The sequence below is a fragment of the Scyliorhinus canicula genome, chromosome 1 (assembly GCF_902713615.1).
Source record: "Scyliorhinus canicula chromosome 1, sScyCan1.1, whole genome shotgun sequence".
Classification (NCBI taxonomy): domain Eukaryota; kingdom Metazoa; phylum Chordata; class Chondrichthyes; order Carcharhiniformes; family Scyliorhinidae; genus Scyliorhinus; species Scyliorhinus canicula.
This window is the reverse complement of record NC_052146.1, coordinates 83,251,502-83,278,463: the sequence shown is the minus strand read 5'-3', so window position 1 is coordinate 83,278,463 and position 26,962 is coordinate 83,251,502. Positions and strand designations below refer to the sequence as shown.

Genomic DNA, 26,962 nt, shown 5'->3' with positions numbered 1-26,962 from the left:
ACGGATGAACGGACATTGCGCGACAATCGCAGGCAGGAATGTTCCCTTCCAGTCGGGGAACACTTCAGCAGTCGAGGGCATTCAGACTCTGATATTCGGATAAGTATTCTCCAAGGTGGCCTTCAGGATGCATGACAACGCAGAATCGCCAAGCAGAAATTTATAGCAAAGTTCCGCACACATGAGTATGGCCTCAACCGGGACCTTGGATTCATGTTGCATTACGTTCATCCCCCACCATCTGGCCTAGGCTTGTGAAATCCTACCAACTGTCCTGGCTTGAGACAATTCACACCTCTTTAACCTGTGACTATCCTTCTCTCCAGTCGCTCTGTCTGGACCTGTAAAGACTTAATTACCTGCAAAGACTCACATTCAAAGTATCATCTTGCATCATTGCATTTATCTATATTTGTGTTTCTGGAACCCACCTCTTCATTCACCTGAGGAAGGAGCTGTGCTCCAAGGCTAGTGATTCGAAACAAACCTGTTGGACTTTAACCTGGTGTTGTCAGACTTCTTACTATAGATTATAAGTAGCTGAGGTCTCAATACTCTACTAGTCACAGCCTGACAACTTGCAATTGCACCATTTGTTCCTATTCCCTGCTTCCTGTCCATTAATCAATCCTCCATCCATACTAATACATTACCTCCAATCCTATGCTCTATAAACCTGCGTATTCGCCTTTTTGTGCGGGCACCATATCAAATTCCTTTTGAAAATCCAAGTATACTACATCTACTGGTCCCCTTTAATCTAACTTGTCAGTTACATTCTCAAAATACCGCTAATAACTTTGCCAAACATGATTTCTCTTTTGTTAATCACATTATCTCTGGCTCTATAAACTTTAACAAAGCTTGGAGGTTTAAATCAAATCTTAAAGGCTTTTTTAAAAAAACAGTTCTATTTACAGGCATTTTTCCATAAGGTGAATCTTCCGTTATTCAACAGTGGCGCAGGAATGTGTAAAATGTGACAACAAAGAAAGAGTAAGAATTCCTCGGAATTCCTAGTAGAAACATCATCAATGGGTTGGTGAAATTTTAATCTATTCGGTCTTTCCAGCAAATCTGTATCAAGATTAGATGCATGATCTTTTATAACATTTACACATTTTATTGTTAGAAAAAACCTACAATCTGACAGTCATGAGGCGGAACTTATTACCTTCCTCTGAGATGAGTTTGGAGGTGAGGGGACAATAATCAGCAGGGAGTTGCCAGGTGGGGACCCCACTGCCTGATAAGGTGCCACACGAAAGGTTAATACGCAAGACAAGGGGTCATAGGATTGGAGGTAACATATCAGGTCCCAGGTTCGATTCCCGGCTGGGTCACTGTCTGTGCGGAGTCTGCATGTCCTCCCCGTGTGTGCGCGGGTTTCCTCCGGGTGCTCCGGTTTCCTCCCACAGTCCAAAGATGTGCGGGTTAGGTGGATTGGCCATGCTAAATTGCCCATAGTGTCCTAAAAAGTAAGGTTAAGGGGGGGGTTGTTGGGTATAGGGTGGATACGTGGGTTTGAGTAGGGTGATCATTGCTCGGCACAACATCGAGGGCTGAAGGGCCTGTTCTGTGCTGTACTGTTCTATGTTCTATGTTCTATCAGCATAGATGGAGGATTGAATAATAGACAGAAAGCAGAAAAAAGGGATAAATGGGGCATTTTCAAGTTGGCAGTATCCCTAGTGCTATTGAATAAGGGAATGTACAATGTGGGATGAAATCTGTGTTGCAATGCTAAATAGAGCTAGAGAGCTAGATTTTAGGCAGCACATCGCCGCAGGAACCATGGCGACTGGGCCCAGTCAATCATGGCAGAAGCCCCATATCAATCTCCCAATGACAAGAAACCACCGCCTGATTAAGTCAGAGGGCAGAAGGAGCTGAAGCAACGGGCGGGATTCTCTGATCCTGAGGCTGTGTTGACGTCGTCGTAAATGCCATCGCATTTCTTGACGGCGTCAACATGGCCTCAGGATCAGCAATTCTGACGCTACAGGGGGCCAGCACGGTACTGGAGTGACCCGTGCCGCTCCAGCTGCTGATCCCCAGCGTCAGATGGGCATCACGGGTCTGCACATGCGCAGTGGGACCGGCGCCAATGCGCACATGTGCAGTGGCTCCCTTCTCCGTGTTGGACCTAGCACAACATGTTGTAGGGCTACAGGAGCTGGCACGGAACAAAAGAGGCCGCCAACTCGAGAGACCAGCCCGCCGATCAGTAGGCCCCGATCGCCTTGGCGCCGGTCCCACTGCGCATGTGCAGACCCGTGGCACCCATCTGACGCTGGGGATCGGCAGTTCTGCATTTCAGACGCACATACAGAGGTTAACATTGAGCGTTTATTAAGGAGTGAGTGGATGGTGAGCTGATCAAACGCGGACTGGCGTTGGGGCGGCGTTGCGCGATTCGCGCCCGTCTCGGTGATTCTCCGGCCCGGCCTGGGCTGAGAGCATCCTGCCTAAGGTTCCCGTAAACCAGCTGGGATGTAATTAGAATTATTAATAAGTCAATGAATCCATATTCTCTGAACACACTGCAATTTAGTGGTGGCTCAGGGATCAAATGCAGGCCACATGGGTCTCCTGAACCTTCAAATCCGCCCGGCGAACCCTATCAGCAGCTTTTTGCGGTGTCCACTCTGTGTCTGATCGATGAACTTGACATCAACAATTGGGATGGCTGCTGAAAGCCACTTCCTACCCTTACCTCTGATGCTCTCCTTCCCCCTCTCCCACAACCCCTACCTCATAACCCCCATCCTGTCATCACGCACACGTGACCTGGGGTCCCTTTGGGAGCTTAGGCCTCAGGTGGTTGCAGTGCCGGCAGCAACCATTGCTCCCATCTGCGACAATGATGAGCTGCCTGTCTCTGACAGGGGTCGGTAGCTGGAAATTCTTTGCCATGGGCCTCAATTGCGAGGAGGTCCGATGAAGGCTGATTAAGTGCCTGAGTAGCATTTGATTCTGTTGGGCCTCTCCCACAGAACTGATGGCAGGTTCAGGGGATGTGACCCAGTCAGCCTGACAAAATTCTGCCTAGAGTTTCTATGGCTCCATGTGAAAATCAGCCTATAAAACAAAGAATAAAATCATACAACGCAGAAGGAACCCATTGGCCCATTGTGTTAGCGCTTTGTAAGACCTGTTAGTGAGAGGAAAACTATTTCAAGTAGGCTATTTTTATCTGATAAAAACAAACAAAATATTATGGTTGTTATTCATGGCATTTCCCATGTCCAGATTTATATCTGATGCAAACAAATTATTAATTGAACATGAAACAAGTAGCTTTACAAGCCTTTAAAGAGCACAGACAAAAGGCAATGATTTCTAAGTTTCACACATGCAATCTTTACTTGAAAACACATTGATAAATCCTGTTACAAAAACAGAAAATACTGGACAATCGCAGCAGGTTTGACAGCATCTGTGGAGAGAGAATGGAGCAAACGTTTCGGGTCTGGATGACTCTGTCTCTCCAAGATGCTGTCAGACCTGCTGAGATTGTTCAATAGTTTTCTGTTTTAGATTCCAGCATCCACAGTAATTTGCTTTTATCTTTTCAAAGTAAAGTAATCTTTATTGTCACAAGTAGGCTTACATTTAACACTGCAATGAAGTTATGGTGAATACCCCTAGTCGCCACACACCGGCTCCTGTGCGGGTACACAGAGGGAGAAGTCACAATGTCCAAATTACCAAACAGCGCGTCTTTCGGGACATGTGGGAGGAAACCGGAGTACCCGGAGGAAACCCACGCAGACACGGGGAGAACGTGCAGACTCCACACAGACAGTGACCCAAGCCGCGAATCGAACCTGGGACCCTGGAGCTGTGAAGCAACAGTGCTACCCACTGTGCTATGTGCTCCCCAATCTTGATATTCCTATTAACTAATATATCTTTACATTAAAATAATTTACATGAATATTCCATGCTGTGGATATGGCAAAACATATAAATTGGATTTAAAAAATCATTTAGCCATTTAATTATGTCTAGTCTGTGTTAAAGTCTAATGAGGGGCGAAATTCTCCGACCCCCAGCAGGGTCAGAGAATCGGCTGGGGCCGCCGAAAATCCAGCCCCCGCCGTGGCAGAGATTCTCCGCCACCCGGGAATTGGCGGGGGCGGCAATCACGCCCCGCCGATTGGCGTGACGTCTGCGCCGATCGGCGAGGCCCCTGCGGCGATTCTCCGGCCCGCGAAGGGCCGAAGTCCCGCCGCTGGGAGGCCTCTCCCGCCGCCGAGGTTTGAACCACCTCTGGTGGCGGCGGGATCGGCGGCACGACCAGGTCCCCGAGGTTCTGGGGAGGGCGTGGGGCGATCGGACCCCGAGGGGTGCCCCCGTGGTGGCCAGGCCAGTGCCTTGGGGGCACTCTTTCTCCTCTGCCGATGCCACAGCCTCCATCATGGCGGAAACGGAAGAGAATCCCTCAGCGCGCAGACGTCACCACCGGCGCATGCGCGCTGAGGGATTCTCTTCCGCTTCCGCCATGATGGAGGCTGTGGCGGCGGCGGAGGAGAAAGAGTGCCCCCAAGGCCTCCGCCACCCGGGAATTGGCAGGGGGGGGAATCACGCCCCGCCGATCGGCCTGGTCGTGCTGCCGATCCCGCCGCCACCAGAGGTGGTTCAAACCTCGGCGGCAGGAGAGGCCACCCAGCGGCGAGACTTCGGGCCATCGCGGGCCGGAGAATTGCCGCAGGGGCCTCGGCGCGGACGTCACGCTGATCGGCGGGGCGGGATTCCCGCCCCCGCCAATTCCCGGGTGGCGGAGAATCTCTTCCACGGCGGGGGCGGGATTTTCGGCGGCCCCAGCCGATTCTCTGACCCTGCTGGGGGTCGGAGAATTTCACCCCTGAAAGGCCGCTGGTGCCAGTTTTGGCGCCAGTCGGCGTGGTGCCAACCACTCCGGAGTGGGCCTAGCCCCCAAAGGTGCGGAGAATTCAGCACCTTTGGGGAGGCCCGACGCCGGAGTGGTTGGCGCCACTCCCCTACGCCGGGACCCCCCCGGTATTTTCACTGTACCTCGGTACACGTGACAATAAACAAATCCAATCCAATCCAATCCAAATTATTTTTTCTAATTAAAAGGCAATTTAGTGTAGCCAATCCACCTACCCTGCTACCCTGCACATCTTTGGGTTGTGGGGCGAAACCCATGCAAACACGGGGAGAATGTGCAAGCTCCACACGGATAGTGATCCAGAGCCGGGATCGATCTTGGCACCATGAGGCAGCAGTGCTAACTACTGTGTCACCGTGCCGCCCAGAATTATATGGGGTTCTATGAGATTCCCCTCATTCTTCTAAACGATGACGAATATAATCCTCATCTTTTCATATGTCAGTCCCGCCATCCCGAGAATCAGTCTGGTAAATCTTCGCTGCACTCCCGCTGTAGCAAGAACATCCTTACTCAGATAATGAGATCATAACTACACACAATATTCCAAGTGTGGTCTCACCAGTCCCCAAGGGGTTGATTTAGCTCACAGGGCTATTCACTGGCTTTTAAAGCAGACTAAGCAGGCCAGCAGCAAGGTTCGATTCCCGTACCAGCCTCCCTGGACAGGTGGCGGAATGTGGCGACTAGGGGCTTTTCACAGTAACTTCATTGAAGCCTACTCGTGACAATAAGCGATTTTCATTTTCATTTCATCAGGGCCCTAAATAATTGCAGCAAGATATCCCTGATCCTGTAGTTGTATCCTCTCACTATGAAGACCAAAATACCATTTGCCCTCTTTACCGCCTTGATTCATGCAAGGAGACCCAAAAATGAAAAGCAAATGTGTTGAAATGATGTCCCCAACATGGGGAAGTAGGAAATGAGTTAACAGACTGAGCGTTTGTCCAATAGAAAGTGAGTCTGGGAAATTCATAGAAACATAGAAATCCCTAAAGTGGTCATTCAGGAGACCATTCAGCCCATGGAGTCAGCACCGACCCTCCGAAAGAGCACCCCACCCTGGGTCAGGCCCACACTTAATCCCCATTACCGAATAACCCCACACCTAATCTTTGGACACCAAGGGGCAATTTAGCATGGCCAATCCACTTAACCGCCACATCTTTGGACTGTGGGGGGAAACCGGAGCATCCGGAGGAAACCCACGCACACACGGGAAGAAAGTGCAAACTCCACACAGACAGTGACCCAAGGCCGGAATTGAACCTGGGTCCCTGGCGTGGTGAGGCCGCAGTGCTAACCACTGTGTCATCGTGGAAAATAAAAAGTTTGCAGATGAATTAAATATATATCTTATATCTAAAAGTGAAATCCTGCAGATGCTGGAAATCTGAAATAATAATAGAAAATGTTGGAAAAACTCAACAGGTCTGGCTGCATCTATGCAAAGAGAAACAGAGTTAACTTTTCAAGTCTGTATGACTTGAAAATATCATCATACATTTTGCATTTGGCTTCACTACAGAGGCTACAAATAACATCCCAGCAATGGCTGCGGGTCAGGAATTGGAATGGAGCGAAGAACTCAAGAAAATTACAATTACCAGGAAATTGAGTCAGCACTCACCTGCTGAAGGTGCTGCACTCCAAAAGCTTGTGATTCCAAATAAAGCTCTTGGACTTTAACCTGGTGTTGTAAGACTTCTAGAAATGTTATAATAGGGCACTTAGATAAATTAAATGCAATCAGGCAGAATATTCATAGGTTTGTAAAAGATAAATCATGTTTAACCAATTTTCTGCAAATAAAGGGGAACCGGTGGATGTACTGTATGTAGATTTTCATAAGGCTTTGATAAGGTGTCTCATCAAAGGTTATTGTGGAAAATAAAAGCTCATTGTGTAGGGGGTAACAAATGTGGCATGGATAAAAGATTGGCTAACTAACAGGAAACAGGGAGCAGGTATAAATGGGCATTGGAAGTAGTTCTAAGAAGGTTTACTAAATTAATATAAAAGCAAAATACTCCGGATGCTGGAAATCTGAAATAAAAACAGAAAATGATGGATAAACTCAGCAGGTCTGGTAGTATCTGTGGAGAGACAGAATCATACGGACTCGAAACGTTAACTCTGTTTCTCTCCACAGATGCTGCCAAACCTGCTGAGTTTATCCAACATTTTCTGTTTTTATTACTCGATCAATACCTGAAATGAACAGATTGGCTTATGAGGGAAAGTTGGACTGTCAGGGCTTGTATCCGCTGGAGTTTAGAAGAGTAAGAGGTGACTTGATTGAAACATATAAGATCCTGAGGGGTATTGACAGGGTGGGCATGGATAAGGGGCGGGATTCTCCGACCCCCTGCTGGGTCGGAGAATCGGCGGGGGGGCGGCGTGAATCCTGCCCCCGCCGGCTGCCGAATTCTCCAGTGCCGGGGTTTTGGCGGGGGCGGGAAGAGCACCACGCCAGTTGGCGGCCGCTAACAGCGGCCCCGCCCCCCCCGGCGATTCTCTGGCCTGCAATGGGCAAAGTGGTCGCCCGTTTTTGGCGGGTCCCACCGGCGTAAATCACAACAGGTCCTGACCGACAGGACCTGGCTCCATGGGCAGCCTGCAGAGTCCTCGGGGGGGGGGGGCATCCGGCCCCTGGTGGTGCCCGCACAGTGGCCTGGCCCGCAATCGGGTCCTACTGTTCCAGAGGGCAACGTTTAAAAATATGCGGTTACTCATTTAAGACAGAGATGAGGAAAAAGATTTTCTCTTAGAGGGTTTTGAAACTTTGAAACTCTCTTTTACTAAAGGTGGTCGAGGCAGAGTCTCTGAATATGGCCGAAACCGGGGCGGGATTCTCCGACCCCCCCCCCCCCCCCCCCCCCCCCCTCGCCGGACTGGTGAATCCCGCCTCCGCCGGTTGCCGAATTCTCCGGCACCGGGGATTTGGCGGGGGTGGGAATTGCGATGCGCCGGTCGGCAGCCGTTGGCAGCCGAATGGGCCGAAGTCCCGCCCGTTCTATGCCGGTCTTGCCAGCTTAAATTGGAGTTGGTCCCTTACCGGCGGGACCTGGCGGCGCGGGCGGGCTTCGGGGTTCTTGGGGGGTCACGGGGGGATCTGGCTCCGGGAGGTGCCCCCACGGTGGCCTGGCCCGTGGTCAGGGCCCACTGATCCGCGGGCGGGCCTGTGCCATGGGGGCACTCTATTCCTATGCGCCGGCCGTGTATGCCTCTGCAATGGCCTGTGAGAAGGTGATCCTCCCTGCACATGCGCGGGGATGACATCAGCAGATGCTGAAGATCCCGCGCAAAGGCCTTCCACGCCGACAGCATGGCGCAAACCACTCCGGCGCCGTGCTAGTCCGCCTTTGGGGCGGCCCGACACCGGAGTGGTTCCCGCCACTCCACTGCTCCATTTCTGCCCGCCCCGCCAATTCCTGGAGAATCCCGTCCCAGTTTCTTGATAAGTAATGGGGTGAAAGGTTTTTGGAGATTGGCTGGATTATGAAGTGAGGTTCATAGAATCCCTACAGTGCAGAAGGAGGTCATTTGGTCCATCAAGTCTGCACTGTTCCTCTGAAAGAGTACTCTACCTAGGCCCACTCTCCCGCCTTATCCCCATAGCCCTGCGCATTGATCATGACCAATCCACTAAACCTGCACATCTTTGAACTGTGGGAGGAAACCGGAGCACCCGGGAAGTATCTGGGTCCCTGGCGTTGTGAGGCAGCAGTGTTCACCACTGTGCTGCCCAAAGTGCACCATCTGCCGTGGTGGGATTTGAACGTTGATCCCCAAAGCATTAACCTGGGGGATTGGATGACTAGTCCAGTGCCAAACGACTAAGCCACCATCTCCCTAAAATTAGGTTAGGTTAAAATTAGATCAGCCATGATCTTACTGAATGATGCTCAGCGGGGTCTGTACAGTAATTACAGAAATTAGAAGAGGGTGCAAATCTGGGTAATTAATGCTGTAAGACACCCGGAAAATTGGAATTCTCCGTCGGTGGGGTTCTCCACTCCGCCGCCAGCACACCCACGCCTGCGGGTTTCCCGACAGTGTGGGGTGGCCCACAATGGGAAACCCCATTGGTGGCTGCGGGAACAGAGAATCCCACTGCCGGCAGGGGCGTGTCGTGCCAGAAAACAGGCTGGCAGGACAGAGAATCCAATCCGGGAAGTTTGCAATTTAAATTGCTAACCTTACCTGGGAATATCTGTGTGGGGGGGATCCCCAGGGCCTTTTGGGGTAGCCCCCGCTAGTTCGAAGCCCTGGAGCTCACAGGTAATGGCCCATTCATTCAGCTATTTATCAAGTTAAATATTCGATCTGAAATCATCGTGCAGAAATTATTTTGAGTTATGATCTAATCAAAGAGCTGTGGATATGAAGTATCAGTTTGCAGCCGGTGGTGTAACTAATCTGTCTCTGAGGTCACCCTTATTCCCTATTGGCTGTTCTAAAGAACAGTCAATACTTTATTTTTGCATTTGCTCAGTCTTACACGAAGGCAAGACGATGGTGAGATCTCTATTTTGTCCTACTCTCTATATAGGCAAGAACGTAGGAACAAATTTCAGCATAAAGTTTAAATTCACCCATTTTATATTTACAGCGAATGACTTTGGGCCATTTTAATGATGAAAGGCTAAGCATAACTAAGAATTGTAGTGGGCGAAGCAAACCAGAACAGAGTTTTAAAATACTACCTTCCCTTATATTATCTGTTTGTATGGCACATGCAAATCTGCCAAATCTTAGCAAACTCCCCAACCTGTGGAACCCTTAAAGGACTGCAGCAGTTACTTCACAGTTCCCAAATCAGGACAAATCTACCTTTGGGATTTTGTATTTCTTTCCATATATTTTGTTGCATCTGTTATGTTTAAACAGCATTTGCTTTGTTAAAAAGACGTAGCTAGAGATGTGAGAAATTGAAAAATGTATTCGGTTATAAAATGTGGTAGTCATTGCAAATGTTACTTAAATTAATATTAATTTTGTTTTGATCTAAATATTTGTACTCTTTCAAATGTCTTTAGCGAAATGTTAACATTTTTTGATTGCTGTGGTACAACTGAGGTACTAGAGAAAATGTTTGATCACCAGTGTTTAGTAATTCTGAAATATAATTGACTTGAACAATTAAAAGAATGATCTTGCGCTGTAAAAGCCAGTGCATGACAAATAAGCCTTGGTAAGAGATAATAACTGCCTGAGGTCTGCCTGTGGTTCAGTTGGTAACACCCCTTGGGCGGAATTCTCCACCTCCCGATGCCGCAAACTGGAACCGTGATCAGGCGGAGAATTGGGCGTCGGCCAAAACTGAGGGACCCACCCGGTGCCCATTGGGGCGCAATGCTCCGGTCCCTCACTGGTGCCGCTAATGACTTTTGCGCCCCCCCGCCAGTATGGGCAAGTAAACCAGCATTTACATCCATTTAAATGGGCGCAATTCTCCGCACTCACGACGGTGCGGAGAATAGCAGGGGTCGTAAATTTTTACGGCCACGCTAGTCCGACGCCCTCCCGCTATTCTCCCCACCCCCCACGCCCAACTCCCGACACGAATTGCTGCCGCCGTTTTTTTACGGCCAGCAGCGATTCTCAGCTGGCCGATGGGCCGAATTCCAAGCCCTTTACGGCCGTTTTTACGAACGGCAAACACACCTGGTCTGGCCGTTCGTAAAAACGGCCGTAAAGTCCCGATCTTGGCAACCATGGCACCGATTGGCACGGCAGTACCACGGCCGTGCCAAGGGTGCCATGGGCCCGCGATCGGTGGGCACCGATCGCAGACAGCGGGTCCGATTCCCGCGCACTCTTTGTCCTTCCGCCGCCCCGCTGTATCACTTTGCGGGGCGGCTGAGGGGCATCCCGGCCCGCGCATGCGCGGGTTTCACGCAAATGCGCGATGATGTCATCCGCGCATGCGCGGGTTGGAGTCTTCCAATCCGCGCATGCGCGGCTGACGTCATGTGACGCGTCAGCCGGCGCAAACTCTGGCAAGCGGGCTTAACGAAATTCGTTAAGCCCGCGATGCCGGAGTTCACGGCCGCGGCATGCTAGCCCCGACCGGGGACCAGAATCGGTTCCCGGTCGGGGAGGGGGAGGATGACGTCAAACCCGCCCGGTTTTGACGCCAGCCTTACGATTTCTCCCTGTCTGGGAGAATCGCGCCCAATGTATTTGGAATGTTTGACCCACTATGCGCCGAGCCTCTGCAATGCTCTGCCCTCTGAGGCGGAAGTCAGTCGGATACCGTTCACCACAGGTATTTACAAACGGGGACTGGGCACCATGGCTGCTGAAGGAGAGACAGACGGTAAGCAAAGTTTGAAAGACTGTTTGCGGGGTGGCGGGGTGGGGGGGGGGGGGGGTGAGGGTGCGGTGTGTGGCTGTGGGGGCCAGGGGGGAGGGAGTAGCAGGGAGCAAATTGGTGACAGCTCCGTGGATTTGGGGTGTCTCCCTCGGAATCAGTCTGGCTTGGCTCAGGCTGCCTTTGCTGCAGTATTTGTTTTAAACACATCCATTTGGTGCAGGTTACAGGCCCCTGGCTGCTCACACTGCTGGCTGCTCATTGTGTTCTGTAAATGTTCACAGAGCCTCCGGTCATTTGGGAGCCCACCCAGGCTGCCCCTCTGGAAACCCTCATACCCCAGCTGACCCATCATCAGGATGGGCGTGGCCAAGCTCAATCAGTGGCCCACCAGGTGCTGCCACTCCTCGGTGCACTCATCAGAAACGCTGCCCCACTGCAGGGGAAGCAGGGGAATAGCAGAGCTCACCCCAAACAAAGGGCACATGCACCCTTGGCACTGCCCCATTCAGGGACGAGGCCTCACCAGTGATACTGTCAGTCAGCCCACTCCACAGGACCACCAGCTGTCTCCAGGTTCTGCCTGCCCCGGGCAGGTTGTCACAAACTGTGTGTCACACCCAGGGCACAGATCACACTGCAGCTAAGCTCCCAGCAGACACACACTTCCCTGCCTCACCCCCATCTGTAGGATCTGCCCACACACAAGTCTCTAAGCATGGAGGCGATCGGTGGCACACAGTGACCCTCTCTACCTCATAACCCAGTACCAACCTGCTGCCGGGATAACACATGGCCCACCCAATGAAGACACCCACAGTAGACCCCACTGGAGAAGCAGGACGGGGACGGCAGAACCTATCGCTGACACGGGTTGCGGCATATCGGGGGGCACGGCTAAGGGGCGGGTTTGGGGTGACATGTGGAGGATGCAGCTGAAGAGTAACTCACGGTCACCATGCAGCCTGTTGGATTTAGATGGTCAAGGGAATACACATCTTGCAACACGTCTTCTCTTTTCCCACCCTGCAGAGAATGAATTTTGTTGTACAGCCAGGAATGCTCACTGTTTACCTGGCCGCAGCTGCCGTTGTGGACACACATAGGCTGGAGGCACAGGGCCTGCTCGGTGAGGGCCCTGCACCAGAGGAGCCTGGCCTAGAGGAGCCGGGGCCAGAGTGAAGCTCGACTGTTGGCCGTCCAATAGGCCGAAGAGGAGATGAGAAAGAGGCGCTGCACCTGGTCTATACTGTTAGCGTCTGTCCTTCGAGGAGCTGCCTGACCGTCTGTGCCGCCGAAAACTGTGGCTAATTAGGGAGTCGGTGCACCACCTCTGCCAGATGGTGGTGCACCTGGAACCATGGGGTTTGGAAGCGGATACCTGCTCCAGGTGCCTGTCAAGGTGATGGTGACCCTGAACTTTTATGCCTCTGGAGCTTTCCAGGTGCTGAGCAGGGACCCATTTGGGATTGCTCAGACATCCATACACAGATATATCCATGCTGTGATGGATGCCCGATGAGTCTGGGCAGCAGACGATGTAAGCTTCAGTCTGGACCAGGCACATGAGGAAGCCTGGGCAGCAGGATGTTCCACCATCGCTTTCATGCACCAGGTCCTAGGGATGATCGATGGCACACAGGTCCCCCTTCTACTCCCTGAATGTGCAGTTTGTGTGTGATCGCCAGCTGCACATCCTGCACATCTGCACCTGATATCCAGGCAGCGTGTATGCTGCAGACATCCTGGTCCACTCGTCCATTCCCAGCACCTTTGAGGTGCTCCCTTGGGTGAGGGGTTGGTTCTTGGGCAACAAGGGCTACCCGCTGAGGTCTTGGCTAATGGCGCCTGTCCGGAGGAGGCCCCAGACCGATGCGGAGAACAGCTGTAATGACACTCATGCAGCAATCATTGAGCTGCGCAACGGCGTCTTCAAAATGCAATTCGAAAGCGGCTCTCCAATATTGCTCCAGGAGTGTCACTAACATCATGCTGGCCTTCTGCGTCCTGCACAACATTGCACAGCAGAGGGTGGGACATTCTGCAGGAGGAGGACGAACAGCAAGTCAAAGAGGATGGCCAGGAAGAGCCGGGCATGGAGCCCAGGGTGTTACGGCAGGTCACCTGGCACACCCTCTACACCCAGTCCAGCCCATCCCTCTGAACCTTCAGAGGATCGAGGCAGATCAGAATGTTGGTGAAAAGGTATTTAATTGTGACTGTATACATTGTTGTGTCCTGACCCGTATTACCTAAGTGCTGCACCCATGCCAAGTTAACTGATGTCTAACTTCCTTATTTTTCATGGTCGACTGCTCCTTCTTGATGTGACCCCAGACAGCACATCAGATGTGGAGGTGTCCTGCTCTAGATCTTGCCCTCTAGATCTCGACCTTTGACAGCTGTCCTCTGGAGGCTCTGGAATTGGGCGAGGACACCCAACTTTCAAGTGGTGAAGTGCCACCCTGTTCTGCCCGCTGTCCATTAGATGCGCCAGTGTCAAGTTGGGTTGGGGAGGATCAGAAGCGCTGAGGTGTTCCAGCACCTCTCCTGTGGGAGGGTCTGACATGGGCCCCATCACTTCCTCCCCCCTCAGGAAGCTTGATGGCCCCCGGGCTACTCCATAGGATGGAGGTGAGGCCAGAGTGAGCACCAGAGGCTCCACAGTCACCTGGCACTGCCAGTCCTGGAGGCCCGCCCTTTTCCCAAGCAGGGTCTCCTTGCCCTCAACCATGGAGACTTGGCCATGTCCCTCAGCGAGTGAGTCGTGTCTATTACTTCCTCGGTCATGTCCCTCTGTGACTGGCCCAGGTCAGTCATTGACCAGCCAATGCTCTCAGTGCCCTCAGCCATGACCGTCTGTGACTGGACCAAACTTTGGAGCTGTGCAGCACTATCCATGTGGGCCAAGTACAAGGCTGCCTGTGATTGTGCTACCCTGTCCTGAGCCTCGGCCATCGACCACCTTGGATGTCTTGACCCATGGCTGTGATATTTTGACCCAAGCCTACCACCGTGGATGCCACCCATTCAGTATTGGCCTGGGTACCATGCATTGTTAGTGCCATCTCCTCCACTTGAATGAGAATGGACTCCTCCAGCTGCACCTTCAGGCACTGGAAAGTTGCTGACGCCCCCTCCTGTCGATCCTGGCTCTGTGTCTGCATCTCCACCAGTGATGGGATCATACTTTACAGAAGCACGACACCTGTCCGGACTACAGCTGTTTCTTGGGATCGGGCAGCCGTCTCCAACTATCCGCTCCCTGCGGAGTCCCTGTCTCCACCTGATGTGCTGCAGCATGTGTGATGTGCGCACCAGAAGGTGACCCAGGAGCCTCTTCATTAAAATGCCCCACCTGCGATGGTGGAGGGTGCAGATGCATGCAACCCCAAGAAGCCGGTGTAATCCCCAGACTGGTCCTCTGGGGTATGCTGAGGCGGTGGCTGAGGGTGAGGTGCCCCAGATGTGCCTGTCTGCTCAGATGGAGATTCTGCAAGACACATTGATTTGACTGATTGATTTATTGTCACATGTACCGAAGGTCAGTGAAAAGCATTTTCCTGCGGCTAAGGGGATGTGCACAGTACATACACAGTAGACAAAAAGAATAATCAACAAAGTACATCACCAAATAAGTAATTGGTTACAGTGCGGAACAAGGGACAAACAAAGCAACTACATGAGCAAGAGCAGCATAGGGCATTGTGAAAAGTGTCCTAAAGGGAACAGATCAGTCCAAGGGAGAGTCGTTGAGGAGTGCAGTAGCTGTGGGGAAGAAGCTGTTCCTATGTCTGGATGTGCGAGTCTTCAGACTTCTGTATCTTCTGCCTGATGGAAGGGTCTGGAAGAAGGCAATGCCTGGGTGGGAGGGGTCTCTGATATTGCTGTCTGCCTTCCTGAGGCAGTGAGAGGTGTCGACATAATCAATGTGGGGGTGGCAAACTTGTGTGATGCGCTGGGCTGAGTTCACCACACTCTGCAGTTTGTTTCGATCTTGGACCGAGCAGTTGCCATACCAGGCTGTGATGCAGCCGGATAGGATGCTCTCTATCGCACATCTGTAGAAGTTTGTGAGAGTCGATGCAGACATGCCAAATTTCTTTAGCTTCTGTAGGAAGTAGAGACGTTGTTGGGCTTGACTGTTGCATCAACGTGAGTGGACCAGGACAGACTGTTGGTGATGGTGACCCCCCAGGAACTTAAATCTCCACTTCGGAGCCATTGATGTAGATGGGAGCGTGTATCATACTACACTTCCTGAAGTCGATGGTCATTTCCTTGGTCTTTCCAGCATTTAGAGAGAGGTTGTTTACACCATGCAACCAAGAGATCTGTCTCCCTTCCGTAGTCTTATTCGTTGTTATTTCAGATACGACCCACCAAATCGTATCATCCGCAAACATGTAGGTCAAATTGGAGTTAAATCTTGCTACACAGTCATGTGTGTGTACAGGGAGTACAGTAGAGGACTGAGCACACGTCCTTGCGGGGCCCCGGTGTTGAGGAATATTGTGGAGGAGGTGCTGTTGCCTATCCTGACAGATTGCAGTCTGTTGGTGAGGACGTCAGGGATCCAGCTGCACAGGGAGGGGTCAATTCTGAGATTGCAGAGTTTGGTTATTAGTCTTGTCAAGATAATGGTGTTGAAGGCAGAGCTGTAGTCTATGAACAGCAGTCTGACATAGGTTTCCTTGTTGTCGAGGTGTTCGAGTGTTGATTGTCGGGCAAGAGAGATAGCATCTGTTGTGGACCGGTTGCGGTGATAGGCGAACTGCAATGGATCAGGACCGTCTGGGAGGCTGGCGTTGATCAGTCTCATGGCTAGCCGCTCGAAGCATTTCATGATAACAGACGTCAGGGCAACCGGTAGGTAGTCGTTGAGGCACACTACCGTGTTCTTCTTTGGTACTGGTATTATGATGATCTTCTTGAAGGAGGTGGGAACCTCGGAGCGGAGGAGTGAGGTGTTGAAGATGTCTGCGAATACTCTCGCCAGCTGGTCTGCGCAGGCTCTGAGTACTCGCCAAGGGACTCCGACAGGACCTGTCCCTTTCCGCAGGTTTACTTTCAAGAAGGGAACTCTTACCTCTGAGGCTGGAATAGTGGGTATGGGTGTGTCCAGAGCTGTTGGGGTGGGTGGCACGGATGTATTGGTTGTCCGTTCAAAGCGGGCATAGAACTTGTTCATCAGGGAGGGATGCTTCAGCACCAGAGATTCTGCCTGGCCTTGCTTTGTAGCCCGTAGTCCCATGTGAGCTCTGCCATAGGTATCATGGGTTAGTGCCGTTGGTCTGGGACTCTAGTTTGGTCCGGTATTGTCTTTTGGTGTCCCTGATGGCTTTCCGTACATCATACCTGGATTTCTTATATAGGCCAAGGTTGGCAGACTCTGCCCGGGGCTTCAGCAGGGAGTGAACCCTTCGGTTAAAACAGGGTTTCCAAATGGTGGAACAGCCATATTGCCTCCTTTGGTACACAGTCCTCGACACTTACTGATGAAGTCTGTGACGGTGGTTGCATTCTCGACCAGGTTAGCTGCCGCAGCCTTGAAAATGTACCCGTCCATAGGCTCCAAGCAGCCGCGGAGGATAACCTCCTGGTGGGATAGTGGGAAGGAGTGGTCTGGTGGAGATGGGTGACTCACTTGCTATCGGGACATCATTTTGCATTAGGGCCTCACTGGGTTGTCGCATGCCAATCTCTCAGAGATACCCCTCTCCTGAACCTCCCCGGAAAATGCCATCGCTCTCTGCTAGGCAGGGTTGAGAAACCTGTGGCCCATGACTCCCCCTCCAGTCTTCTCCTGCTCTCATCTGTTATGGGCTGCCTTTTCCTAGGGGACAAATAAAGGACATGGTGAGACGCATGGAGATCTGTGGCTAGTGGCATGTGTGTGCCAGACACCTGGCCAAAGAGGACAATACAGGTACAGGGGTTTGGTGCAGGTGGGATGTGAGGGAGGTGCAAGCAGGTGAGTTTTGATTGGTCTCTATGGACGTGAGGGTGTGATGTAAGGAGTGAGGGATAGGAGTGATGGAAGGATAACAGAGGTAGTGGCTCACCCGAGCTACCTTAAGGAGGTGGTTCATCTTCTTCCAACACTGCGTGCCAGTTTTCCTGGTAAGGCTGACAGCATTGACCACCTTGGCCACCTCCGGCCAGAGCTGGTTATCGACCATGGGTGGGAACCAACTACCCACCCTGGGGAAGAGGGTGTCCTTCCTCTCCTCCACCACATCCGACATTGTATGGAGCTTCAATTCAGTGAAGCGTGGTGTTGGTCTTCTCTGAGCCATCTTCTTGGCTGGAATGAGAGCGTGTGGGGAGTGGAGTGCTTAAAAGCAGCTCCAGCTTGTCAGGCTCTCCAGTGCTAATTCCAGCCCCAGCAAATATGATGCCAGCGGAAATGAGAATTGCTCTCTATTCACGTGGGCAGAGTGCTGGCCCATTAAAATCTCCTGAATTGTCCCACAAATAGAGCCCCTAACGGGACGCAAACTGCACGCAATGGGCAACACGGTAGCACAGTGGTTAGGACTGTTGCTTCACAGCACCAGGGTCCCAGGTTCGATTCCCGGCTTGGGTCTCTGTTTGTGCGAAGCCTGCACGTTCTCCCTGTGTCTGCGTGGGTTTCCTCCGGGTGCTCCGCTTTCTTCCCAGAGGTCCCGAAAGACGAGCTCGTTAGGTGAATTGGACATTCTGAATTCTCCCTCAGTGCACCCGAACAGGCGCCGGAGTGTGGCAACTCGGGGATTTTCACAGTAACTTCATTGCAGTGTTGATATAAGCCTACTTGCGACAATAATAAAGATTATTATTATTCAGTCCCAGCATCAACAGTCTCCCAAATGGAGAATTTCTTCCCTTTTCTCTTAAACAGAACGGACAGGATTCCAGATCCCATTCCCCAGTCGCCTATTTCTCAGCCACACATTATTCACTGGCAGCGGGATTCTATCCTCCTTCCTATTGTCAATGGGATTTCCCATTGAAACCAACCCATGCCACTGCGAACGCGCTGGTGGGGTCGCGCTGCTGACGGGAAAATTGAATTGCAACGACCAGAGAATTCTGGCAAACTCCTGGATTTGAGTCGCACTGCAGGACTGGTTAACCATGGAAGGAATGGCCATGATTTTTTAAACTTTTTATATTATGAGCTAATAAAAAGACTTAGGAGAGCTAGGAGTGGGTATGAGAAGTCCTTGGCGGGTCGGATCAAGGAAAACCCCAAGGCTTTTTACTCTTATGTGAGAAATAAAAGAATGAGCAGGGTGAGGTTAGGGCCGGTCAAGGATAGTAGTGGGAACTTGTGCATGGAGTCAGAAGAGATAGGAGAGGCGTTGAATGAATACATTTCTTCAATGTTCACTGAGGAGAGGGGCTATGTTTTTGAGGATGAGAGTGTGATACAGGTGGGTAGGCTGGAGGAGGTAGATGTTCTAAGGGAAGATGTATTAGCAATTTTGAAAAACCTGAGGGTCGACAAGTCCCCTGGGCCAGATGGGATATATCCTAGGATTCTTTGGGACGCAAGGGATGAGATTGCAGAGCCTTTGGCTTTGATCTTTGGGTCCTCACTGTCCACGGGGATAGTGCCAGAGGACTGGAGAGTGGCAAATGTTGTTCCTCTGTTCAAGAAAGGGAATAGGAATGACCCGAGTAATTATAGGCTGGTTAGTCTTACTTCGGTGGTCGGTAAGTTAATGGAAAAAGTCCTGAAGGATAGGATTTATGACCATTTGGAAAGATGCAGTTTAATTCGGGATAGTCAACACGGATTCGTGAAGGGTAAGTCTTGCCTCACAAATTTGATTGAATTCTTTGAGGAGGTAACTAAGTATGTAGATGAAGGTAGAGCAGTTGATGTCGTATACATGGATTTCAGTAAGGCATTTGATAAGGTTCCCCATGGTCGGCTCATGGAGGTGTGGGATAGAGGGAAATTTGGCCAATTGGATAAGTAACTGGCTATCACAATGGTTGGTTTCAGAGAGTGGTGGTGGATGGAAAATTTTCAGACTGGAGACGAGTTACCAGTGGTGTACCACAGGGATCAGTGCTGGGTCCTCTGCTATTTGTGATTTTTATCAATGACTTGGAGGAGGGGCTGAAGGGTGGGTCAGTAAATTTGCTGATGACACCAAGATTGGTGGAGTAGTGGATGAGGTGTAGGCTGCAAAGAGACATTGAAAGGATGCAGAGCTGGGCTGAAAAATGGCAGACGGAGTTTAACCCTGATAAGTGCGAGGTGATTCATTTTGGTAGGACAAATTTGAATGTGGTTTACAGGGTCAACGGCAGGGTTCTGAGGAATGTGGAGGAACAGAGGGATCTTGGGGTTCATGTCCACAGATCTCTGAAGGTTGCCACTCAAGTGGATAGAGCCGTGAAGAAGGCCTATAGTGTGTTAGCGTTTATTAACAGGGTGCTTGAGTTTAAGAGCCGTGGGGTTATGCTGCAACTATAATGACCCTGGTGAGACCACATTTGGAGTATTGTGTGCAGTTCTGGTCACCTCACTGTAGGAAGGATGTGGAAGCATTGGAAAGGGTGCAAAGGAGATTCACCAGGATGCTGCCTGGATTGGAGGGTAGGTCTTATGAGGAAAGGTTGAGGGAGCTAGGGCTTTTCTCATTGGAACGAAGGAGGATGAGAGGCGACTTAATAGAGGTTAACAAGATGATGAGGGGGATAGATAGAGTGGACGTTCAGAGACTATTTCCTCTGATTAATGTAATTGTTACAAGGGGGCATAACTATAAGGTTCAGGGTGGGAGATATAGGAGGGATGTCCGAGGTAGGTTCTTTACTCAGAGAGTGGTTAGAGTGTGGAAGGGGCTGCCTGCTGTGATAGTGGAGTCGGACACTTTAGGAACTTTCAAGCGGTTATTGGATAGGCACATGGAGCACACCAGAATGACAGGGAGTGGGATAGCTTGATCTTGGTTTCGGACAAGGCTTGGCACAACATCGAGAGTTGAAGGGCCTGTTCTGTGCTGTACTGTTTTATGTTCTATCTATGGGATGTGGGCATCACTAGTGAGGCCAGCATTTATTGCTCAGCCCTTGTTTCCCTTGTGAAGGTGGTGGTGAACTACATTTTGAGCCCCTGCAGTCCCTGAGGTGTAGGTACACCCACTGGGCTCCATCGGGAGGGAGTTCCAGGATTTTGACCCAACAACAGTGAAGGAATACCGATATATTTCCAAGTCAGGATGGTGAGTGACTTGGAGGGGAACTTCCATCTGGTGATGTTCCCATGTGTCTGCTGCCCTGACGTCACGGCGCGCGCCGTCTCTGTCTCCGCCATCTTGGCGGCAGCTCGGCACCTCGGGCTCGCGCAGGAAACCAGCACAGCAAACAGCACAATGGCCGAGGAATGCATAACTGCAGGCGGTGTCATGGATGTTAACACAGCGCTTCAGAAAATGCTTAAAATTGCATACATCCACGATGGCTTGTGCTGTGGTCTCTGGGAAGCTGTCAAGGTGCTGGACCAACGACAAGCTCACTTTGTCTCCTGGCAGGCAATTGTGATGAGGCACAGTATGTTAAGTTGGTAGAGGCACTCTGTGCAGGGCATCAGATCAACCTGATTACGGTCGATGACAACAAAAAACTTGGTGAATGGGTAGGCCTGTACAAAACAGACCGAGAAGGAAAACCTCGCAAGGTTGTAGGCTACAGCTGTGTTGTTGTCAAGGATTATGGCAAAGACTCACAAGCCAAGGATGTCATTGACAACTAGTTCCGAGGAGAGTGATGTGCTTCATAAATAAAAACCCAAACATTTCTGCTGCCCTTGTCCTTATAAATGGTAGCGGTTGTGGTTTTGAAGTTGCTGCCTATAAGGAGCCTTGCAGGGTTCCTTCAGTGCACCCTGTAGATGGCACACACTCCTGCTAGTTTGCTGGTAGTAGAGGGAGTGAATGTTTATGTAAGGGGTGTCAATCGTGCACGGTGCTTTGTCCTGAATAGTGTCAAGCCTCTTGACTGTTGTGGGAGCTGCACTCATCCAGGCAAATTGAGAGTATCCCATCACACTCTTGACATTTCCCTTGTAAATGGTGGGCAGGCTTTAGGGAGTCAAGCGGTGAGTTGCGTGACACAGGATTCCTAGCCATTTACCTGCCCTGGTAGCCACAGTATTTATATGGCTAGTCCAGTTCAATTTCCAGTCAATGGTAACCCCCAGATTGTTGATAGTGGGGGATTCAGCGAATGCAATGTCATTTAATGTCAAGGGGTGGTGGTTAGATTCTCTCTTGTTGGAGATGGTCATTGCCTGCCACTTGTGTGACGTGAATGTTCCCGTACCAGCCTCCCCGGACAGGCACCGGAATGTGGCGACTAGGGGCTTTTCACAGTAACTTCATTGAAGCCTACTTGTGACAATAAGCGATTTTCATTTTCATTTCATTTCACTTGCCATTTGTCAGCCCAAGCCTGGATTTTGTCCAGATCTTGCTGCATTTGGACATTGACTTCTTCAGTGTCTGAGGAGTCGCAAATGGTGCTGAACACTGTGGAGTCATCAGCGAACTTCCCGACTTCTTGGATTGGATTGGATTGGATTGGATTGGATTTGTTTATTGTCACGTGTACCGAGGTACAATGAAAAGTATTTTTCTGCAAGCAGCTCAACAGATCACTAAGTACATGGGAAGAAAAGGGAATTAAACAAAATACATAATAGGGCAACACAAGGTATACAGTGTAACTACATAAGCACTGGCATCGGATGAAGCATACAGGGTGTAGTGTTAATGAGGTCAGTCCATAAGAGGGTCATTTAGGAGTCTGGTGACAGTGGGGAAGAAGCTGTTTTTGAGCCTGTTCATGCGTGTTCTCAGACTTCTGTATCTCCTGCCCGATGGAAAAAGTTGGAAGAGTGAGTAAGCCGGGTGGGTGGGATCTTTGATTATGCCTTATGATCTTATGCCTTATGCCTTCTGACCTTATGATGGAAGGAAGGTCATTGAAGAAGCAGCAGAAGGGCAGCACGGTGGCGCAGTGGGTTAGCCCTGCTGCCTCACGGCGCCAAGGTCCCAGGTTCGATCCCGGCTCTGAGTCACTGTCCGTGTGGAGTTTGCACGTTCTCCCCGTGTTTGCGTGGGTTTCCCAAAGACGTGCCGGATAGGTGGATTGGCCAAGCAAAATTGCCCCTTAATTGAAAAAACTTAATTGGGTACTCTAAATTGATTAAAAAAAATAAGCAGCAGAAGATGGTTGGACCTCGGACTTGACCCTGAGGAACTCCTACAGTGATGTAGGAACTGAGACAATTGAGCAGCAACCATTTTCCTTTGTGCCAGATATGACTCCAATCAGCGGAGGGTTTTCCCCCTGATTTCCATTGACTCCCATTTAGCTAGGGCTCCTTGATGCTATACTTGATAAAATGCTGCCTTGATGTCAAGGGCAGTCATTCACACATCACCTCTGGAATTCAGCTCTTTTGTCCATGTTTGAACCAAGGCTGTAATGATATTAGATGCTGAATAATCCTGGAAGGACCCAAACTGAGTGTCTGTAAACAGATTATTGCTGAGTAAATGCCGCCTGATAGCACTGTTGATGACATTGCCGGGTAGATACCAGTGTTGTAGCTGTTCTGGACAGCTTGGCGAGGGGCGCAGCAAGTTCTGGAGCACAGGTCTTCAGTACTATTGCTGGAATATTGTTAGGACCCATAGTCTTTGCAGTATCCCGTGACTGCAACCATTTCTTGACATCACGTGGAGTGAATCAGATTGGCTGAAGGCTGACATCTGTGATGCTGGGGATCTCCAGAGATTGAGATTAATCATCACTCGCCACTTCTGGCTGAAGATTATTGCAAATGCTTCAACATTATATTTTGCACAGATGTGCTGGACTCCACTATCATTGAGGATGGAAATATTTGTGGAGCCTCCTCCTTCTCCAGTAAGTTGTTTAATTGTCCTCCACCATTCATTGCTGGATGTGGCAGGTCTGCAGAGTTTAGATTCGATCCGCTGTTCGTGGGATCACTTAGTTCTGTCTATTACTTGCTGCTTATGCTGTTTGGCACACACTTAGTCCACAGTTCGTCTCAGCTCCAGGACATCACAGTAGGAGTTCCTCAGGGTAGTGTCCTAGGCCCAACCATCTTCAGTTAGTCCTGTGTGGTAGCTTTGCCAGGTTTATGTCTGCCTGGTGTTGCTCCTAGAATGCCGTCATGAAATTTTCATTGAACCAGAGTTGATCCCCGGTCTTGATGGTAATGGTAGAGTGGGGGATATGTCAAGCCATGAGGTTACAGATTCTAGATGAGTACAATTCTGCTCCTGCAAATGGTCACTCCTACCAATACTGTCATGGACAGATGCAACTATGACAAGTGGATTGTTGAGAACAAGGTCAAGTATGTTTTCTTTCTTGTTGGTTCCCTCACCACCTACCACAGAACCAGTCTAGTAGCTATATTCTTTAGTACAACAATGGTTCTACTGAGCCACTCTTGATGATGGACATTAAAGTCCCCCATCGAGCGTACATGCTGCAACCTTGTAACCCTCAGTGCTTCCTCAAAATACTGTTCAACATGGAGGAGTACTGACTGCTCAGCTGATGGGGATGGTGGATGGGGGGGGAGGCTGTACATGGTAATCAGCAGGAAGTTTCATTGCCCATGTTTTACCTGATGCCATGAGATGTCATGGGGTCCAGAGGCGATGATGAGGTCTCCCAGGGCAATTCCTTCCTGGCTCTATACCACTGTACTGCCATCTCTGCTGGGTCTATCCTGTCAGTGGGACAGAACATACCCAGGAATGGTGATGCTGGCGTCTGGGACATTATCTGTAAAACAGGTTTTGAGAATTGGAGCTAAAATCAAGCCAATTGCTCCCCAACCTCTTTGAATTATAGAACAGCCCTGATGGAAGGAGTCTTTCACCCGAGGAATAAGAGCGAAAAATAAACAACATAAACTAAGATAACATCCATTAAAATAGCTCCCTTGCCCTAGAATCCAGTTGGTTTATTTCAGGACCAAAGTCTGCTTTGAGACCTTATTTGGGAATTGAGTTCATACTTGCCCCACAGCTTCATAATATAGGATTTTGCACTGTTTTTAAATTATTTATAAACACATTATTATTTTATTCACTCTTTGATTTTCCTGGGATATGGTGTTATATTGTGCCAGAAAGTTTTGTTTATTTCCCCAGAGCATTGAGTTAATGGACAATCCCTGATTTGTTAACTGATTGCATTTGCCCTGTCGGGATTTGCAGCTTCAGCTCTTACCCAGATATCCTTTAAAGATCATGGAAATGTAGGAAAGCCTCTGAATCTTAAACCTGCTACTCCAACACAAGATAGTGTGAGATCATTGGGGTATAAATTAGTCTGGGTACGGTGATGCAGAATGGATACATAAAAAATAGGAGCAGAAGTAGGCCATTCAGCCCCTTGAACCTTTCAACTAGATCTCATCCCTCAACACCATTTTCCTGCACTATCCCTACATCCCTTGATACCTTAAATATCTACAAATCTATCAATCTCTGTCTTGAATATACTCAATGACTGAACCTCCACAACATCTGGGTCAGAGAATTCTAAAGATCCACAACTCTCTGAGAAAAGAAATTCCTCCTCACCTCCATCCTAAATGGCCTTCTCCTTATTATGAGACTGTGTCCACTGGTTCTAGATCACCAGCCAGAGAAAACAACCTCACTGCATCTATCTTGTCAAGACCTGTAAGAATTTTGTAAGTTTCAGTGAGATCACTTCTGATTCTTCTAAACTCTAGAGAATACAGGGCCAGGCTCCTCAATCTCTCCTCATAAAACAATCTCGCCATCCCAGGGATTAGTCTAGTCGACCTTTGTGGCACTCCCTCTATGGCAAGTATTTCCCGCCTTAGATAAAGAGATCAAAACTACACAATACTCCAGGTACAGTCTCACCAAGGCTCTATACAATTGCAACAAGACATCTTTACTCCTTTACTCAAATCCTCTCAAGCAAGGTCAACACATCATTATCCTTCCCAATTGCTTGCTGCGCCTGCATACTAACTTTTAGTCATTCATGAACAAGGACATCCAGGTCTTTTTAGATGTCATCACTTCCCAATCACTTACCATTTAAGAAATACTTTTCCTACCAAAGTAAATACTTCACATTTTTCACATTATATTCCATCTACCATGTTCTTGCCCACTCACTTTGTCTGTCTAAATCCCTTTGAAACCTCTTTGCATCCTCCTCCCAACTCACATTATCACCTAGTTTTGTGTCATCAGCAAATTTGGAAATATTACCACAACAGAAAATGCTGGAAAATCTGAGCAGGTTTGGCAGTGCTTGTGGAGAAAAGTAGAGTTAACATTTCGAGTCCTTATGACTCTGCTTCAGAGCGAAGGAGAGGAAGAGAAATGAAGGATTGGATACTGTATGAGAGGAGATGGAGCAGAGTAAAAGGTCAGTGACAGTGGGAGCTGGGGGAGATTGCAACAAAGGTGTGTGAGGCCCAAGATAGAGGAAACATTAATGGCCGCGTGAAGGGCTGTAGAAGGTGCTGATTGTGGCAAAAGGGTAAGTTTGCAGAATGTTGTTAATGGGAGAACTAAGGGCAGTACTCAGTGAAAAGAAAAGTTAAAGAACAAGTGATAGATGGCCCAGTTGCGTGTGTGTGTGTGTGGGGGGGGGGGGGGGGGGGGGGGGGGGGGGGGTTTGTGTTGGGCCAAAAAATGTTTTGGGATTAATAGAGAAGGTTAAGATGAAGGAGAAAGGTCACAGTCAAAAATAGTTGAATTCAATGTTGAGTCATGAGGGCTGTCACATGCCTAATTGAAAGATGAGGGGCGGGATTCTCCGTTCCTGAGACTAGAGTGCTGACGCTGGGGCAGGGCAGCAAAACTGGTGCCGCACCTGGACCGATACAGTGACTGTCGAGGGACTGGCACCGGCACCACATGGAACACAATCGATTCCAATGAGAAATGGTGCGGGATTCGCCAAGTCTGTGTTGACGCTCGGGAGGCTGACAAGCTGCATCCCCACATACACCACCCCAGCCAACAAGATGGCACGGGTTGCGCTGGAGCACGCCCATTCCGCTGATGGGTTGGCAGGGGTCAGGGCACTTAGGGGGTGTCCGGGGTGGGGGGGGGGGGGGGCGCACCCATGTGCCATGTGGCCCTAAATTCATAGTGAGCAGTCAGTGGCGTGTGCAGCTGCATGGCTGGTTTGCCAGCTCCGGCAATGGTGTTCCATGCCCATCCACCTTAACCCCACAGACCACCTCCTGCCCACCCCCTACTACTCCCCCAGCCCTGGAAGAAGCTCCCCTGCCAGCGGCATAACTGTCAGCAAACTATGGCGATGTTGGACACTTTCCATATGCCCTATCTCCCCCTCATTAGCCACGACTCCGGTTTCACGATTTTTAAAAGCACAGCTGATCCTCACCATCGGGAATTTGGCCCATCGGAGGTGGAGAATCTCGGAGGCCCCAGAGAATACCGGGTTGGGCCCGCTAATGATATGCAAATGGTGTGCACTGTACATGAATTCTGGGATGCTTTAACGCCACTGTCAAGGTGATGGGGAATTGCGATTTGGTGCAAAATTGGCACACGCCACGATTTCGGCTTCGGAACCAATTCTCTGCCCAATCGCGATTCAGCCGACGGAGAATCCCGTCCAATGTGCTTCTCCCAGCTTCACTGGTGCAT

At 50.1% G+C, this 26,962-nt stretch overlaps 1 protein-coding gene and 1 pseudogene across 1 annotated transcript in view; both read left to right on the top strand.

Annotated features, from left to right (window-relative positions):
* Nucleotides 1-9,413: 9,413 nt before the first annotated feature.
* LOC119964666 (syncoilin-like) overlaps nt 9,414-26,962 on the top strand; it is a 61,973-nt gene continuing 44,424 nt past the window's right edge. Inside the window, exon 1 of the mRNA XM_038794443.1 lies at nt 9,414-9,442. Within this exon, the coding sequence (XP_038650371.1) occupies nt 9,440-9,442 (3 nt within the window). The 5' untranslated portion in view covers nt 9,414-9,439. The remainder of the gene's footprint in view (nt 9,443-26,962) is intronic.
* Nucleotides 20,609-20,998, top strand: LOC119964672 (annotated as a pseudogene).